The sequence below is a fragment of the Balearica regulorum genome, chromosome 1 (assembly GCF_011004875.1).
Source record: "Balearica regulorum gibbericeps isolate bBalReg1 chromosome 1, bBalReg1.pri, whole genome shotgun sequence".
In the NCBI taxonomy this organism is placed as follows: Eukaryota; Metazoa; Chordata; class Aves; order Gruiformes; family Gruidae; genus Balearica; species Balearica regulorum.
This window is the reverse complement of record NC_046184.1, coordinates 120299052-120315351: the sequence shown is the minus strand read 5'-3', so window position 1 is coordinate 120315351 and position 16300 is coordinate 120299052. Positions and strand designations below refer to the sequence as shown.

The 16300-nt window shown below is 39.5% G+C and overlaps 1 protein-coding gene across 6 annotated transcripts in view; it reads left to right on the top strand.

Moving 5' to 3' along the window:
- The window catches only part of PRDM15 (PR/SET domain 15), a 36738-nt gene extending 25323 nt beyond the window's left edge, over positions 1-11415 (top strand). For 5 of the 6 annotated variants that reach the window (XM_075772472.1, XM_075772500.1, XM_075772478.1 and 2 more), the window contains 12 exons: positions 33-127; positions 1238-1369; positions 2305-2439; positions 4407-4570; positions 5024-5103; positions 5706-5825; positions 6550-6681; positions 7186-7269; positions 7468-7643; positions 8845-8925; positions 9303-9515; positions 10024-11415. In XM_075772472.1, coding sequence (XP_075628587.1) covers positions 33-127; positions 1238-1369; positions 2305-2439; positions 4407-4570; positions 5024-5103; positions 5706-5825; positions 6550-6681; positions 7186-7269; positions 7468-7643; positions 8845-8925; positions 9303-9515; positions 10024-10500 — 1889 coding nt within the window. In that variant the 3' untranslated portion in view covers positions 10501-11415. The remainder of the gene's footprint in view (positions 1-32; positions 128-1237; positions 1370-2304; positions 2440-4406; positions 4571-5023; positions 5104-5705; positions 5826-6549; positions 6682-7185; positions 7270-7467; positions 7644-8844; positions 8926-9302; positions 9516-10023) is intronic. The other variant, XM_075772489.1, reaches the window with a different exon arrangement.
- Positions 11416-16300: the final 4885 nt, after the last annotated feature.

The following is a 16300-nucleotide window of genomic DNA, read 5'->3' as shown; positions in this document are numbered from 1 at the left end:
TTTGTTTTTTTGATGGGGACTGTTCTGTTAAGGGGTGAGGCGTGTGAAAAGAGAAGACTTTGAGCACAGCACGGAAAATATGGTTCGCTACAAAAAGGAGCCTTCGGGATGCCCCGTGTGTGGGAAGGTAGGCGTCTTTGCCAGCATGTGCCTTGCGAAGTTCTGCATTGTAGCCCCAAGGATACTCCAGGGCTATTGTACACGTCAACCCAGAGCCTCCAAATGAGTTACCGTGGCATAACAAGTTACCCCCCATGTCTTAAACCACAACAGCAGCCTCCCTGAATAGGCACGTAGCCTGCCGAGAGGCTGAGGTAAAGGACTTGCGCTGAGGTACGTGCCAAGTCAGAGTACCTTGCAACTTGGACAGGCATGTGGTCAGCTACCAGCAAGCTCAGTCGTCCAGCCAGGATGTTAACTCTTTAAACTGCCTTACCTCCATTGTATATCCAAGCCCACTGTGGCCAGGGATGGTGGGAGCTGTTAGGACAAAGATAAGAACAAAAGTAAAGTTCAGACTAGACTTGCAGGACATGTAGCACAATGTAGAGTGTAACATGGCCACTGCATCCGTCAGTGAAATCTCATGGCTTACGTTATTTGGAGTGAAGTTTTTATGCCAGAATGTAAACAGCTGGAGTTGACTGATGCATTGGGAATCATTTTCTGTTAGAATTCAGAGTGAATTAATTGTGTAGTCATGGTGCTGTTGAGTTTGGTTGTTTAACGCTCATGATCTGAAGTTGCTGTTATCACAGGGTTGTGGGTTTAACTAGTGATTTTATGAATGTTTAATGATTCATGGTGCAAGATACACTCAAGCAACTCTTAAGTTGGTGTGTAGACCTTTGGTTTTGATGCTTTGGATATGTTACATGTCAGTGAAAGGTAGATTTTGTGGATGTGTCTTTTTAGAGATAGATGCAACATTCTTGATTCAAAAGATTTAAATATTTTTAAATCTACCCTATATAATTCTGCTGCAACTTTTCTGGAAGTCCACCTCTGATGAATGGCTAATTTCAGTCAGTTCCTGGGAACTGTACATGTGTATCTTGCTGTGCCAGCAGTTCTGAGGTAGTCTGCTGGCTGCATAACAAGACCTGTTACATATTTCTGGCCAGAATGAATAAAATAGGACAGTAAATATGTTTTGTGCTATCCATTGGATAACTTGCAAAGAATTGTAGCCCTGCTGGACATAATTCAAAACCCCTTCCTTCTTCTTTTCTTTTAGGTATTTTCATGTAGAAGCAATATGAACAAACACCTTCTAACACATGGAGACAAGAAATACACTTGTGAAATCTGTGGACGTAAATTTTTCAGGGTGGATGTGTTGAGAGATCATATTCATGTCCATTTTAAGGTATGGTGTTAAGAATTTATTAGAAAAGGCATGTTACTCAGCAGACATTATTAAACATACCAGTAAATATATTGAGACTGTTATGGCCACGTGTTCATACTGGCAACACAACAGTGATTATATACCCTGTGCAGTGACATTTCTGCAGCAGCCTAACATGGGTTGTGCTCTGATTTACCCATGGCTCTGTGGTTACACATCTGGATTGCTGCAGAGTATGTGGACTGTCATATTTAAAGTTATTTCAGCTACCACTGCAGAACACTGTTCTGAACACTACGGAAAAAACACCTTGGGTGAATCACAGAGATTGCTCAGCTTAAAGCAGCAGGAATAACTTAAGAGGAAGGCTGCAAACAGATACATTGTTCTAGCTGTAGTTTGGTTGGGCTGAGGGGTTACTGTCATCTCCTCTCTTTGCGTGAAAAAAAAAAAAGAACCCAATTGTTGCTGCCCTTTCCATGCCAGTGATTGTGATTCTCTTGTATATGCAAACATAACTGCCTGTGTGTTGAATTCCTCACCTGCTTTTGTCAAAATGTTCCAAATCACAAACCCAACCCTGTTAATAGTGCTTATTAGGTCATTTTGACGTAACTAGGTTAACGTTGAATTGAAAGAAATTGTATCACTAGCAGTGCCCGTAAGGATGGATGTAATACTGTACCAGTTGAATCTATTTACATTAAAGTTCCTTTTATACACAAAAAATGGAGTCTTATCTATTTGGATAAACAGTTGTTCCTTGTTTAATTCTGGACAGAGGAAGTTTGTTTACCTGAATTGAATGAACCAGGAGGATATTTTAAATAAATAATGTTTCAGCAATTGTTAACACAAGGCAGTCTGCATGGCAACAAAAGCTGACTAGATGTTACTTTTTGAAATAGAGGTTTACTCTGTTAAAACAGAATATTCTTTCCTACCCTACACAGGACATAGCACTAATGGATGATCACCAGAGGGAAGAGTTCATTGGTAAAATTGGAATTTCATCAGAGGAAAATGATGACAATTCTGATGAAAGTGCAGATTCTGAGCCTCACAAGTATAGCTGCAAAAGGTGCCAGGTAGCTTTAAATACTTTCAAATTAATTTGTTTTGGATTGGGAGGAGGGAATGTAGATGTCTGTAAATCATTCAGCATTTTAAATAACGTAAAGGGTTCACAAAGAGAAGGCCAGTCCACAGGTCTGCTCTCTTCTGCAGTGCTTGTTACCTCTAATCTATGAAGTGTTGCTATTTCATAAGACTTTAGGTGGTGTTCTGTAACTGAATGCTATACACTTAGAAAGATGAATATACATACGGTTACCTGCATGCAAGGAAGCAAGCAAAACTGGAGGAAGAAACAATAAAGGAACATTGAAATCTTACACTACCTTTTAATTATGTGCAAATTAAAATCATTATAGCATTTCTGAATGATACAGTCCACAAATTGATTAATTTTGATGCGATCAGGTGATCCTCTAGTGGATGTCCAGTTTGGAGGATTAAGACTGCTGCTTATGTTCAATGTGGTGGCCTGCTCTAACAGGATGGCATTAGAAGTACTACTGGAACATACTTAGCTGTCAGCTGAGAAAGGAAGATTTTTTTAAACCTCTTACTGCATGGCTTTTGCCATTTTGTAAAGAAGTAATGGGGAAGAATGGGTTCCTTAAGGCCCGTCTAGATTCTGTGCCCTTACTGGGCGAGCATGTTGTGCTGGGGCAAGTGAGATGCAAAAGCAATCAGGGAGAACAGCAAAACTGGCCAAACTGATACAGGGACGGGGGAATTCTGGTAGTTAAGCCACTGACTTGGATCCTGGAAATCAGAGCTTATTTCACAGGCTATACTTAGTGTGATGAAAGTGCTTAGCTTATCTTCATTTTAAAGACGTGGAGATAATAATACTTCGGTTTTCTGTTCTTATCTGCAAACTGCTTTTAAGTGCAAACTGCTTTTAAGTTTATGTCAGTAAGTATAAGAAGATGTGGTATCACAGCAATTAATCACATGCTTGCTTTCAAGGTGGTAATTTTAATGCCTGACACTTAATGGGTACATAAGTTATATATAATTGTATACTTGAAATGAGGGCAATCGTGCCATTCGAATTAGAAAGCTCTTTTTGGAAGCTGGGCTTTTAGTGTTTTTGCAGGTATTTGTGAAGTAAACAGTTGTGTAAGGCAACAGCTGTGGAAAATGAGTGTTGCCTGTGATGAGATGGGGAGGCTTCTTCTGGCTGAAAGTATCTGTTCATGCGCTCCTCAGGGAGAACAACATAAAATAAGTTTTAGTTAAATAGCTCTTCTGAGTTCTTAAGACTCTCTCTCTCTCTATTTTTTCTCATCCCAAAGTATACCTTCACCAAGCTGTACAATGCTGTCAGAAATACCCTGACTAGTTCCAAATTGAAGCAAAAGATCATGTCATTCTGGCACTCTGCCCTGATATGTCGGAGCATATACGCGTATGCAGGGTTACTTAGCCCAGGGAACTAAGTAGTGCAGCTCCTGTCTATTGTAGTTGTAGCACTTCCAGGAGCTGAGCTAGTATCACTGCCCTGCGATGCCTGGAAATACCACCTCTTCTGGAGCTGGTGCCAAAGTTCGCTGTGCAGACTAGAGCTTACTATGCCCCTGGAGCCCAAAAGACATTTTCTCCATCTGTGGCATCCTTGCTTTGACAGCTAGTGGAGGTTCAACATGGTTCTCTTCAAGGCTGTTCCTCAGTGCACAAGTAATTGGAGGTCTTCTCCTTGTGCAGTATAAGAAGCAGAGATAACATCTGAAGCTTGTTTTCCAAGTGACTTAACTGATGTCCTGTAACAATGTGCTTGGAATGGCCAGAGGTTCAGGCCTGAATCCAGCTTTCACAGATTTTTCATCTATTGATAGACAGCATATTTATGTCTACTAGCTCTGACTCTAGATCCCACTAGAGTCAGAGTGGGACTGACACAATGTCACTAACTAATGTGTTAGTGAATTGTTGCTGTTCCCGAGGACTTTTTTTCCCTTTCATTCACTATTGGTTCATTCCACAGCTGACTTTCGGCAGAGGGAAGGAGTACCTGAAGCACATAATGGACGTGCACAAGGAGAAAGGCTATGGCTGTAGCATTTGTAATCGACGTTTTGCCTTGAAGGCAACTTACCACGCCCATATGGTCATTCATCGGGAGAACCTGCCTGATCCTAATGTGCAGAAGTAAGATGCTGTGTTGGACTGATAAGAGAAGCTATCTTTTTGAAGTTACAGTAGCTCTGCCACCTAATGCTTTTAGAGAATTGGGCTGTACTAAAGTATCTGAAACTGTATAATAGGCGTTAAAATGTTTACTAAAAGCTTGAAATATGTATCACGAAGGATTCACTTCACGTGGATGATTAGTCAACAGCTTCCCAGTTTGGGCTTTATAAAGTATAAATCTACGATTTTGGTAAATATTTTTTACAAACTGATTTGAGGATGTAGCAATGCCAGACTGCTCCAAGCTTGCAGTGAACTTACGGGTTTCTTCAGGTTAATTTAAAAAATGCATTTTCAAGGAACTTTTGTAGTAATTAGTATTACCAAATGAAATGCAGTTACTGACCGAGATGCCTGAAAATCACCCCTGTTTCAAGAAAGAATGACAGGTTTTGGTCTCTTTGGTTTCAGATACATCCATCCATGTGAAATCTGTGGAAGGATTTTTAACAGTATAGGAAATCTGGAAAGACATAAGCTTATACATACAGGTAAAAATGTTGCGTTTCTTTATTATGATCAATATTTTGAAAAGAAATTTCTGTTGCCAGTGCCTGCCTTATTTTTTTCAGGATGAAATAAATTATGGGTTTTTACTGTAAGTTACAATAAGATAAATGTTCTATTTATGCTTTTAGGGTAGACCAGTTTTCTAAAGCAAATAGTATTAATGAAGATACTTGGTCTAGGCACACAGTCCAGATTCCTAGTTAATATGATGCAGGATTCACCTGCTAAAAATCCCAATTCTGCATTCTTTTCTTCCCCAAATTCCTATCCATGCCACCTTCTCACCATTACATAGGCTGAAAACTGCTATTGCAAAATCATTTTTAAAAGCTCATTATTATTTCATGCTATTCAGTGTTTTCCTACCTCAGTCTTTATCCTTTTTTTCAGATCTCACACAAAAAGCCAGCTTTTCTCTCCAAAGTCTTCTAATGTAGTTTGGGCTACAATACGCATGAAAGGTGTGGTTGGCAACACAAGTGGACTGTTGCCCTCTAATTCACCAGTTTAGTCAGTTTTTAGGAGATGCACATTTTTCATTAACATTTTTTTGTTTATTTTGTCTTTTAAATTTATTTTTAAGGTGTAAAAAGTCATGCTTGTGAGCAATGTGGCAAATCATTTGCTAGAAAAGACATGTTAAAAGAACATATGCGAGTCCATGATAATATCCGAGAATACTTGTGTGCAGAATGTGGCAAAGGTATGTCTAATGCCTTGTTTTCCATTAATTGTGATACTGAATAGCAGGTGAATATCTGAATTAAACCTACTTCCATTCTTAGAATATTGGGAAGGTCCTCAGAGTGCTGTAAATCCTGCATTTTTGAGAGACAGAAACTGTCTTAATCAAGAGTCTTATGGATGCATAAACTACCCCTAATTTTATACAGTTTAGTTTCATGGCCTGTAAGACAAAACTAATTTTAAAAAAATTTGCTTCTGTCAGATTGAGGAGTGCTTGCCTGATCCCCAATGCATTTGTAGCACAGAAGTGAATATGAGGGGTTTTTTTCATTCTAGGCTGTTTTCAGGCTTAAGAAATAGACTAGTTTCTCCCTGTAGGAGCCTGAAGAGTCAAAGTTGCTTTGACTTTTTGAATTGTTCGTGTTATAACTTGAACAGATCTGAACTGGTATTTTAGTGGAAGGCAGTAAGTCTGACATCTCTAATGATATTTTGTCTTTGCTGGTCCCTGCTGGTTTGCTTCTTCCTCAGTGGTTACTCAAATGTTTTTCAGAGCTTTTGCCTGGAATTAAAATAATAATGACAATGTGCACTGCTACCTAAACAATTAAAAATATGCAATTATGGACACACAGCAAATATAATCTTAGAGCTCTTGGCTAACAACGTGATCATCCTGAGTTCTCCTCTGAAGGTGGGAGTGATGGACTAATTGTCATGCTGTACCCTTGGTCTCACAGGTATGAAGACAAAACACGCACTTCGTCACCACATGAAACTTCACAAAGGGATTAAAGAATACGAATGCAAGGAATGTCACCGAAAATTTGCACAGAAAGTCAACATGCTGAAGCATTACAAAAGACACACGGGTGAGGTCTCTAAAGATGTACAAAATTTGCACTGAATCAGTTAAATGCTTCCCAAGAGAACTTATCTAGAACAGTCAGAAAGTATGAGGAACACTAGTAAAAAAATGTGCATATTCTGCTTTCTGAAAAATGAGATTTTGTCCTATCGTCACCGAGACCACCTGTTCTACAATTAAGATTTCTAGTTTGGTTGGTTTCATGTTTTGCTATTTTAAGAGAGGTGGTTCTGGTATAGGGTAGGTCTAGAGTGTTGGTTTTGGTTTAAGTTAGTCTTCAGGTTCTCATTTCCCAAACCAAACTTTTACCTCCCACATCAATTCCTTTTGGATGCATTTTCTGCCAGACATTAGTGGCATGGCTTAGATAAAAATAGCTGGTAAAGCTGGGCTGCTTCTACTTGTTTGGCTGTGATTTTTTTTCCCCCCCCCAATAATATGAGACTTGGAATTGTCCCAGATACCTGAGACTATTTTCACTCTGATGCTAAACGTGCTCTTCACGCAGGAATCAAAGATTTCATGTGTGAGCTCTGTGGCAAGACGTTTAGTGAGCGAAATACAATGGAGACTCATAAGCTGATTCATACAGGTAAATCCTCTAAAAACCAGTATCCAAAGACAATAGCTTCATTTTCTTCCTAGACTTGCTTATAGATTTGCCAGTCTTGGAACTAGTGTTACACATCATGTGACCAACATAAAATTGTTCCTCTTGCTGTGATGCTGACAATACAATACTCATCTTCAGGGACTGTTGCTAACAGCATTTCCTTCCATCTGCCTCCAGTAGGAAAACAGTGGACATGTTCAGTCTGTGATAAGAAATATGTCACTGATTACATGCTACAGAAGCACATCCAGCTCACTCATGATAAGGTAGAAGCCCAGAGCTGTCAGCTGTGTGGGACAAAGGTTTCTACCAGAGCATCCATGAGTCGACATATGAGGCGTAAACATCCAGAGGTGAGTTAGTTTGGCAGGTAGATTGTGGGGTGGTTTGTTTGGGGTTTGGTTTTTTTTATTATTTTATTTAAGAAATTTTATGGCCCTCAGTAACTTGAAAGAAATTACTTTTTTTTCCCTTCTTTTTTCTCTTTTTTTCTGATCTTTTGGGGCCAATTTTAGGTAGTGTCTGTTAAGCATGCATTTAACTGAATCAACCCTTTCATTATGTTATGTTTCAGTGATAAACATATGTGGTTGTCAGTCCCTAAAAATGAAGTTGTTCTGATTGTTTTAAATCCCTTTTCTTTTTCTGCCTTAGCTTAAATGTATATTTTTTCATGTTTTGTCTTCATCCATTAGGGAGTATAATTGATTCTTTTTCCCCATTGTGTTCTCTGTATTCAGAACTGATCTGAAGGAAGTGGTGAATAGAGAGGTAATGACGGCATCTGCTGATGATACAAAATTATTCTTAGTATTCAAGATGAATGCTGACTGCAGAGTGTCTGGATTAGAGGGATGTTTTGTCTGACCCCAGTGAAGCTTTTTCTGTGTTCTAAATTTCTGAATTCAGCTGTTGTGTTTCTCCTCAGCATTTCTTGTTTAGGTTGACTACGGTTTGTCCATTCCCTTGGAGGCTTTTTTTTTTTTTACACTACCACTTTATCTTTAGTATTGCTTTGCCTTGAACTATCCCTATTTTTTATCATCATGACTGGGAAGGAAATAAACAAAAAGCTTTGTTTATTGATTTATTGATTAAAAATGCAGCTGAATATCTGCAATCCAGAGGGCAATTTATCTCTGTTCTTTGATAAGCTGAGATGTATAGATTCAGCTGAAAATAATGGGGTAGGACACAGTTGATAGGTTTATAAATATAAATGCTAAAATAATAACTATTTTTCAAACACATTGTTTGTTTTCTGTAGAATTCATCACTTCCAAGTGGCTTGTGTTCTGTGTAGAATATGAAAATAAATGTATTCTTCTGTTGTTGTATTTAAAATTTGCTGGTTTTCAGCAAGAAGGAAAAGATTATATGCCATGGGGTTATTTTAAAAAAAGCCACAGTTAAATCCCTTGTGTTAAATGATACGTGTAAAACGTTAGATTACCTCATATTTGCTTTGTGACAGGATTTATTAAGGCAATGCTGTATTGTTTGACTGTGGTATGCACTGCTGCCGTTCACGAGCCGTTACCTCTTTGTCCACAGATTCTTTCTGTGCGGATTGATGATTTAGAGCAGCTGCCAGAGACAACTACCATTGATGCCTCCTCCATTGGGATTGTTCAGGTAAATTTCACCATTGCACAATTGTGGTGGCAGTGAGATTCCAGACCTACTGGAGGGTGAGGCAGGGACATCACTTTTTGGTACATATCATAGCTGGGCGTAGGCTGACGGGCAAGGAATGTGCTTTTTTAGAGTCAGCCCCAGCTTAACGTGTATAAGCAGATGCAAGCTGTTGATCTGTTAGGTTGTATAACACGGGTGCCGGTAAAACGGAGGTAATTACAGGGTGAGGTCTCATTCCCTGAAATCAGTTTTTTGCTAAAGTTTGTTTCTTCACTTGAGAATTGACAGTAAACCAGCTTCAGGTCATAGCCTCTTACTTGGAACTTCACTAAACAAAATGACTTGATGTCTTGTTCGGAAATGTGTTGCTCCAGCCGGAATTAGCTGTGGAACAGGGAGAATTACCAGAAGGGAAACAGCATATGAAAGCTTCTAAACGTGGCCAGAAACGAAAACAAAAGTCAGGTGAGGAGGAGGAAGCCCAAGTGCCTGAGGACCATGCCTTCAGTGAATACACAGAGAAGGAAGGTGAATTCACAGGGAATGTTGGAGATGAGACTAATTCAGCTGTACAGAGCATCCAGCAGGTGAGCTCCAGTAGCAGGGAGATGGGTAGCAGGTATTTCTTAGAGGGATAACCCTTCTGTTTTTCCTAAAAGCAAACGCAAAAGAGTGGTCGGAACATTTAGGTCTAATTTGAAAAATCGTGGTAATATGAAGATGAATAGAAACTTTAAAAACCCAAGGAGTTGGACCAGTAAGCTCCTCGTGTTTGTTTTAATTTCCTTTGGTGTTACCATCTCCTTGTTTGGCAGATACCACTGACTGGCTGAAGCTGTGACTACAAATGTGAAACTTAATTCAGTTGCTTGTTTTGAATGTTGTATATGCCTCCTGCCCATTACCTTCTTATTTCTGTGCTTGGAAGTTGTTATATTCCAAGCTTTCTGTGTTCCCCTCTGTGTGTATGACTTTTCTTGCTGGCAGTAGCAATATACAAGCCCATCAGCACTCAGGTGATCTTTCTTGATGCTTGGCATTTGGTAGTTAGCTGCCAAATACAAGGCTGAGATTACCTTTCTGTTTCTTCCACAGGTGGTGGTGACCCTTGGTGACCCAAATGTCACAGCCCCTTCCAGTTCTGTCGGGCTGACAAATATCACTGTTACCCCCATTACGACAGCAGCTGGAACCCAATTCACAAACCTCCAACCGGTGGCTGTGGGCCACCTGACTGCACCTGAACGCCAATTACAGCTGGATAACTCAATTCTCACCGTGACATTTGACACCGTCAGTGGTTCTGCCATGCTGCACAACCGCCAAAATGACATTCAGATCCAGCCGCAGCCAGAGGCAGCCAATCCTCAGTCTGTGGCCCATTTCATAAACCTGACCACCTTGGTGAACTCCATTGCTCCTCTCGGGAACCAGATAACAGAACAACATCCTCTGGCGTGGAGGTCAGTGCCTCAGACTGATGTCTTGCAGCCCCAGGCGCAGCCAACGCAACAGCCATCAGGACAGCAACAGGTTCAAACAGAGCAACAACAACAGATGTATAGTTACTAATTTATACTTTGAAAAGTTTTGAAATGGACAATACTTGGAGACAAAACCACACAGATGTTTGGAAAATTTCTAATAGGATTGTTTGCTGGATACCAGACAGAGATGGGAAAATGTTTATACAATGAAATGTAAGCTAAAATTGGCATAGCACCCTGCAACACCCTAATCTTGAGATTTTCATGCTGTCTCTAGACCTTGCACTGTCTTAAAAAAAAGAAAAAAGAAAAAAATCTCACCACAAATTTAGCACCCCCCTTGCACTGTGTATTTTGTGCAGATTGAGATTTGACAGGAACATCATAACACATCTTAACCAAAGCAGGGAAATCCTAAATGTGACGGCACTGGTGATTTACAAAACTCTTTTAGCCATCCCATGTCACTTCTTTTCAGTCTGGAAATTACATGAAGACCTTGTTCACGGTGAGGTGGAATGCATTTGTGGTCAGCTGGTAGACTGAAATGTAAAGACACAAATGGGCAAAACAATAATTTTATTGGGTTTTATCTTCTTTAGGTCTTGTATCTAACAACATTGGTAAAGTAGGTGGAGGTTGAGGCTTTTGGGGTGGGGATGAGTGTGGTGTGGAAAAAATATACCAATTTCACAAAGTATTTCCATTTTAGTAATGGAAGAAGCCCTGTACCCATAACACAGTGTTAGTGCTACTTGAATCAGATAGCTGGTCTAATGCTAAAGCAATTTTTATGGTCTTCTAGTCAAGTTTGAATCAAACCAGTTATGAACTGAAAAAAGAATGTGATACATTTTAATGTAATTTTTCAAAACCGCTCTTTCAATCTTGCTTTTAGCTCGTAGGCCTGAAGAGCAATCAGTCCCCTTTGATCAAGTTCAGGATGTGAATTTTTTTCAATTAGTCTTCTTTCATCACATAATAAACATTTGAGAAAGCATTCTTTTTATATATGTATACATATATATATATATATATAGCCTTTGTACTTTACTGTGTGTTCCTGGTGAGTATTTGTGTGGAAAAACAGTTACCAATATGACAATTTTTTTTTTTATCCCCATATTGCCCTTTCTCACAGAAGTAATGTATGGATTCTGTTCCTTCTGTTTCCAAACCTATTTCCAAAATTGATAGCCACACAAGATTGTGTGAAATGCAAGAAAAAAGAATGTCCAAAGCATCTTCTGCCACATGGAGGCAGTATGCCCTAGTGTATGATGGGCAAGGTTTGCATGACTATTGGGGATATAAATAGTGGGTTGGATCAAACACATCATTGCTGATACTACACTTTCATTCCTTTCTCCATACATTGATGTGCAGTCTGGACTTTTGCATGTCAAGAAGATAGTACCTTTCCCACAGAGAAAAAGCAGCTGATAGCAAAAAGGAATAAACTAAATAAATAAAAAAAAAAAGTAAAAAAGTTGCTGCCTGGAATCCTGAAAGGCAAATCTGTCCTTCTAGCTATGGCTGAAGAACAAGGTCCTTTGGGGCAGCAGACAGCCACAGAACTGTGCTAAAGGTTTTTGCTGAGGATAAAGCAGCTGCTGTGTTTGACAGTGAAGATAGATTAATGGTTGTAAATGGTCTGTGCCTATCGTATTTATGAAAATGTTCTATGTATTAGCAAAAATATGAGTAGGAATGACTTCAGCTTTGAAAGTCTGTATTAACATGGACTACTTGACCCCTAAAGGATGCCTTATAATCTCTACAACAAATTCTTCCAAAGTATAAACGTCTGGATATTAAAATTAACCTCCAATGGTTTTCTTGGTGCCATAGTAGTGTCCAGAGGCTCGCTACGCTAGGCTCTGTGTAAAGCTTAGTTGCAACAGGACGTGTATAGGAAAGGCGTTTCTGGTGGGACATTTTGTGTGACGGGAGCAGAACTACTTTTCTGTAAATGTCAACAAGCCCATAAAATGTCTGCATGGGAGGGACCTATGTTTGATGGGACAAAGATGCATATCAGAAAGAAAATATCTTTTACTGCTGCAGGAAAGAGAATTTTTCATTCCCTAGCCCTTCTCTCTTCCTCAGGTCCTTCTCACACAATACCATGAGAACCTGTAATTTTATTAGCCTCCCAATATCCTGAGAAGTGTAGTTTTATGTGTCTCTGACACCTGGATTATTTCATGACTGGCTCAAGCCAGTCAAGTTTCTCCTTAGCTATCCTGTCCACAGATGCTTCCCCTTCAAATCAAACCCACTGGTCAAGAGGAAGCTAGGTTTTATTTATGAAATATGTTGTTTGTGTACTTGAAAATACTTGAGACTTTTTTTGTGTGTGTGTGTTTGGTGCCTAATTGGTAAAGGCACATTATCTTTTTGGCAGGGTACTTTGAAGAAAAAAAAAAAAAGGGAGAAGGAAAGCAAATGTAGAGGTCCTAGGTCAAGTTGTTATGGTAAATAAAAGATGGCTAACATATTAAAAAATCCGTATATATATATATACACACACACACACACACGGAGTGTTACAGTGCTGCATATAGAGTTTCTAGAAGATCAGGGGTTTGTTTAGACATATGTAAATGGTGGTAAAGCTATTAAGTGGGGAAGAAGAGGTTTTTTGTCTTAGCTGCAGAGTGAGTACGTCTGTTCTGTGTTAATACTACTGATAGTAGCTTTCATGATGCATTGAATCAACCTGAGTCATTTTAACATGTAATTGTCTATTTCATAAGAGTTGCATATGGACATAATCAACCTTTATAGAGACCTTTCTGACTTCACAAAACCTCTTTATCCCAACATGATCCTCTGGTACTCTGCACCCTTCCGCAGCCAAGCATCCCTCCCATGCGAACTGGCCTGCATAATTCCATCCAGGCAAGTTAGCATCTTACCTTTCTGATAATGATTGATTATGGCTGATTTAAAGGGAACGGTCACACAGTAAATGCTTGCATGTTGGTGGTCACATAGAAAAGAAATGGCTCTCTTCAGTCTCCCAGTATACCCAAAATCATAGAACAGCCCAGGTTTGCAGGGACCTCGAAAGACTGTCTGGTCCAGCCTTTTTTTGGGAAAGGGAGCCTAGATGGGATTATCCAGCACCCTGCCCAATTGCATCTTTAAAACCTCCAGTGACAGGGACTCTACCATGTCCTTGGGGAGGTTGTTCCAGTGGATGATGGTTCTTACTATAAAAATCATCTTCAATAATATTCTGCTTCAGGAGGGAAAAATACAGCCACTGGAAGGGCTTTGACTAGGCCAGGCAATAGAACGTTCTCTAAAAGCAAATCTTCCCAGAGCACTCCTTTTAGAAACGATCTTGACTTTCCCTGGCACCTCATCATCTGTCAGTATGATTTTATTCTTACAACTGTTATTAACATCCCTATGAGAACAGAACTTTATCTTGGGTGTGCTGCAACATGAAAAAATTAAAAACATTATTTTGTTTGGTTTTGTTTCAAACAAATTATTTTGTTTGGAAATGTTAGAAATTGATGCCTTTTCAGACAGAGCTTACCTTGGACAAGTAGTGAATGCCAGCTGCTCTCCCAACTAAGCCTTTTTCAGATGAATACCAAAGTTACACTGATGCTGTTTCAAACTGCACAAGAAATAGAACTACATAAGGGATGTGCAATCTGAATTTCTTTTGCCAATTTGTTACTAGCCTTTTCAGCTCTAGGATGTGAAGGTTATTGTTTTCAGCCATGTGTTGGAGATTTTGCGTAACAACTGTTCAGTAACAAACTGGAATTACTTTGAGCCAAAGGAGTGATGTTGTGTAGTGTTGTATAATGTCATTGTTTATTGCTAAGACTATTATTTAATTGAATGCTGTCTGTGGCACGTGGGCTCTGAAGTAAAGGAGCATCAAGGTACAGAACCCTTTCTCTACTAGTGTTATTCTTTTCTGGTCCTTAATGCATCAAACATTTTCTTCAAATCACATAGACTTGCTTCAAAAGCAATAAGCATAAGCATTCTCTCATAGAACTTTGTACATCCCACAATATACAGAAACATGGGATAGTGTACTAAAATATTCTGTAGCTTGTTACTGGACAATAACAGAAAGCAGAGGAGACCGAATCCTTCTTGGCTATGGTCTGTGGTGAGTTCTCTCAGGAAAACCTACTGTGTCAAGTGCTATTACACTCTAAAATTAAACTTTTCTTTTTAGATGTGTCAGTATAAAAAGTGAGTATTTTTGCAGAAACTTAACAGTCTCCTATCTAACCAGCTACGTTTCTATACCTTTTTATTGTTCCAGAAATTGTTTGAAGGTAACAGCTAGGTAACAGTTGAATTTGTTTCTAGAACTGAATTTTTTGCCAGTTTGTCAGAGTGATTTACTAGTGTTCTGCATACATAAAGATGCCTCAATGGAAAAAATAGCATGCATCCAAATGACAATCATATAAAAACTATAAGTACTACATGAAAATGGATAGGGTGAATAGCTTCATTAGTATTGCTTTGTGAATTCTCATTTGGTAATGAGATTTCCTCAGTGCTGTTTAAAGTAATAATAATGTCACTCCTCCTAATTACTTTTGGCCTTACATTTATTATTGAGATAGGCATACCTGTTGGAAAAATCTTTAACCCTTTGTATTTTTGGCATGCCTTTTTTGCGGTGGTTGCGTGTTGGCCTCTTCTGGTGTAAAAGGAGAAGGAAACATATTGGAGGAGGATGCTGCTGATCGACACCATGGTGCAGAGCAAAGCTCTGCTTGGAGCAGTTTTGGAGACATGCTGCAGCCAAGTGGCTGGCATCTGTCAGATCAGTTACCAAGGTTTGTTTTCATGTAAGGGCTTTTGCCTTACAGCAAACCCAAAGTGTCATGTTGGCAACAGGAGAAAGAAAAGAACTGTTTCTATCCTGTTTGTCATGAACTCTTCTTCAGTACGGAGATGCTACTATGATATTTGTGCTGTGTATGGCAAGAAGCCATTCCATTTTCTTGATTAAAAATATTGGAACACTGTAAAAAGCCAGAGGTAATTCACCCAGACAGTGTAGCCATGGTTGGAAAAGATGTTTCTTGCCCTGAAATGCTTTGAGAAAGGATTTATTTTCGCTCCTGGGTGCTAAAGTGCTGTTGTGCCCGTGCACTGCTGCCAGCTACAAAGCACATAGGTCGGTTCAGACAGGAATTCAGTATCACAAGCCCCCGCAGTACAGCTAACGATGGCCAACACATTGGATCAGTTTTCCTGAGAGTCCAAGCTCACTGTTGCTAAACTTAAATTCCCAACAGCTGAGCTGAGAGGGGCAGAGAGGGCACACTTTGAGTGTGGCAGGGAAGGTGAGACTTGTCCAGGAGACTTCAGTCTTGCCCCTAGGGTCAGGATTTCATCAACGTTTGTCGTGACGATACTCTCTTTCTGCCTTATCCATGAGCTGTTCTGACCAGTTAGAGTGCCTAGTTAGATGCTAACACTTTTGAAAAGCTGGTTATTAGTTGCAATGGCTGTTAGCCATGTCAAAAGCAATTAAAATTACTGAGTTTGGGGATTTATTTAATCTGAAGCAAAGTTTTTAAGTTCTAATGTCTTTTTGCTGTCAGTCGAGTGCTTTCCCTTATTTTTCTGTTTACTTACAGATTTTGGTTCTAAAAGGTTTTTAAGGTGTTCAGTAAATGTAATGAAAATTGAAATGGCTACAAAAAAAAGTGTAGTAATGGCAGAGTGAGGAGTTGAAATTAGGAGACACTAATGATGCCAATTTTCTACAGATTTCCACTCTTCTCCCCACGTGAGTGTGAGGTTCTTGCCATGATGCTAGCTCAAGGAAGGAGATGGCACATGCTCTGGCTCGTTTGCCAGAACTACTTGTGTAGGGACTG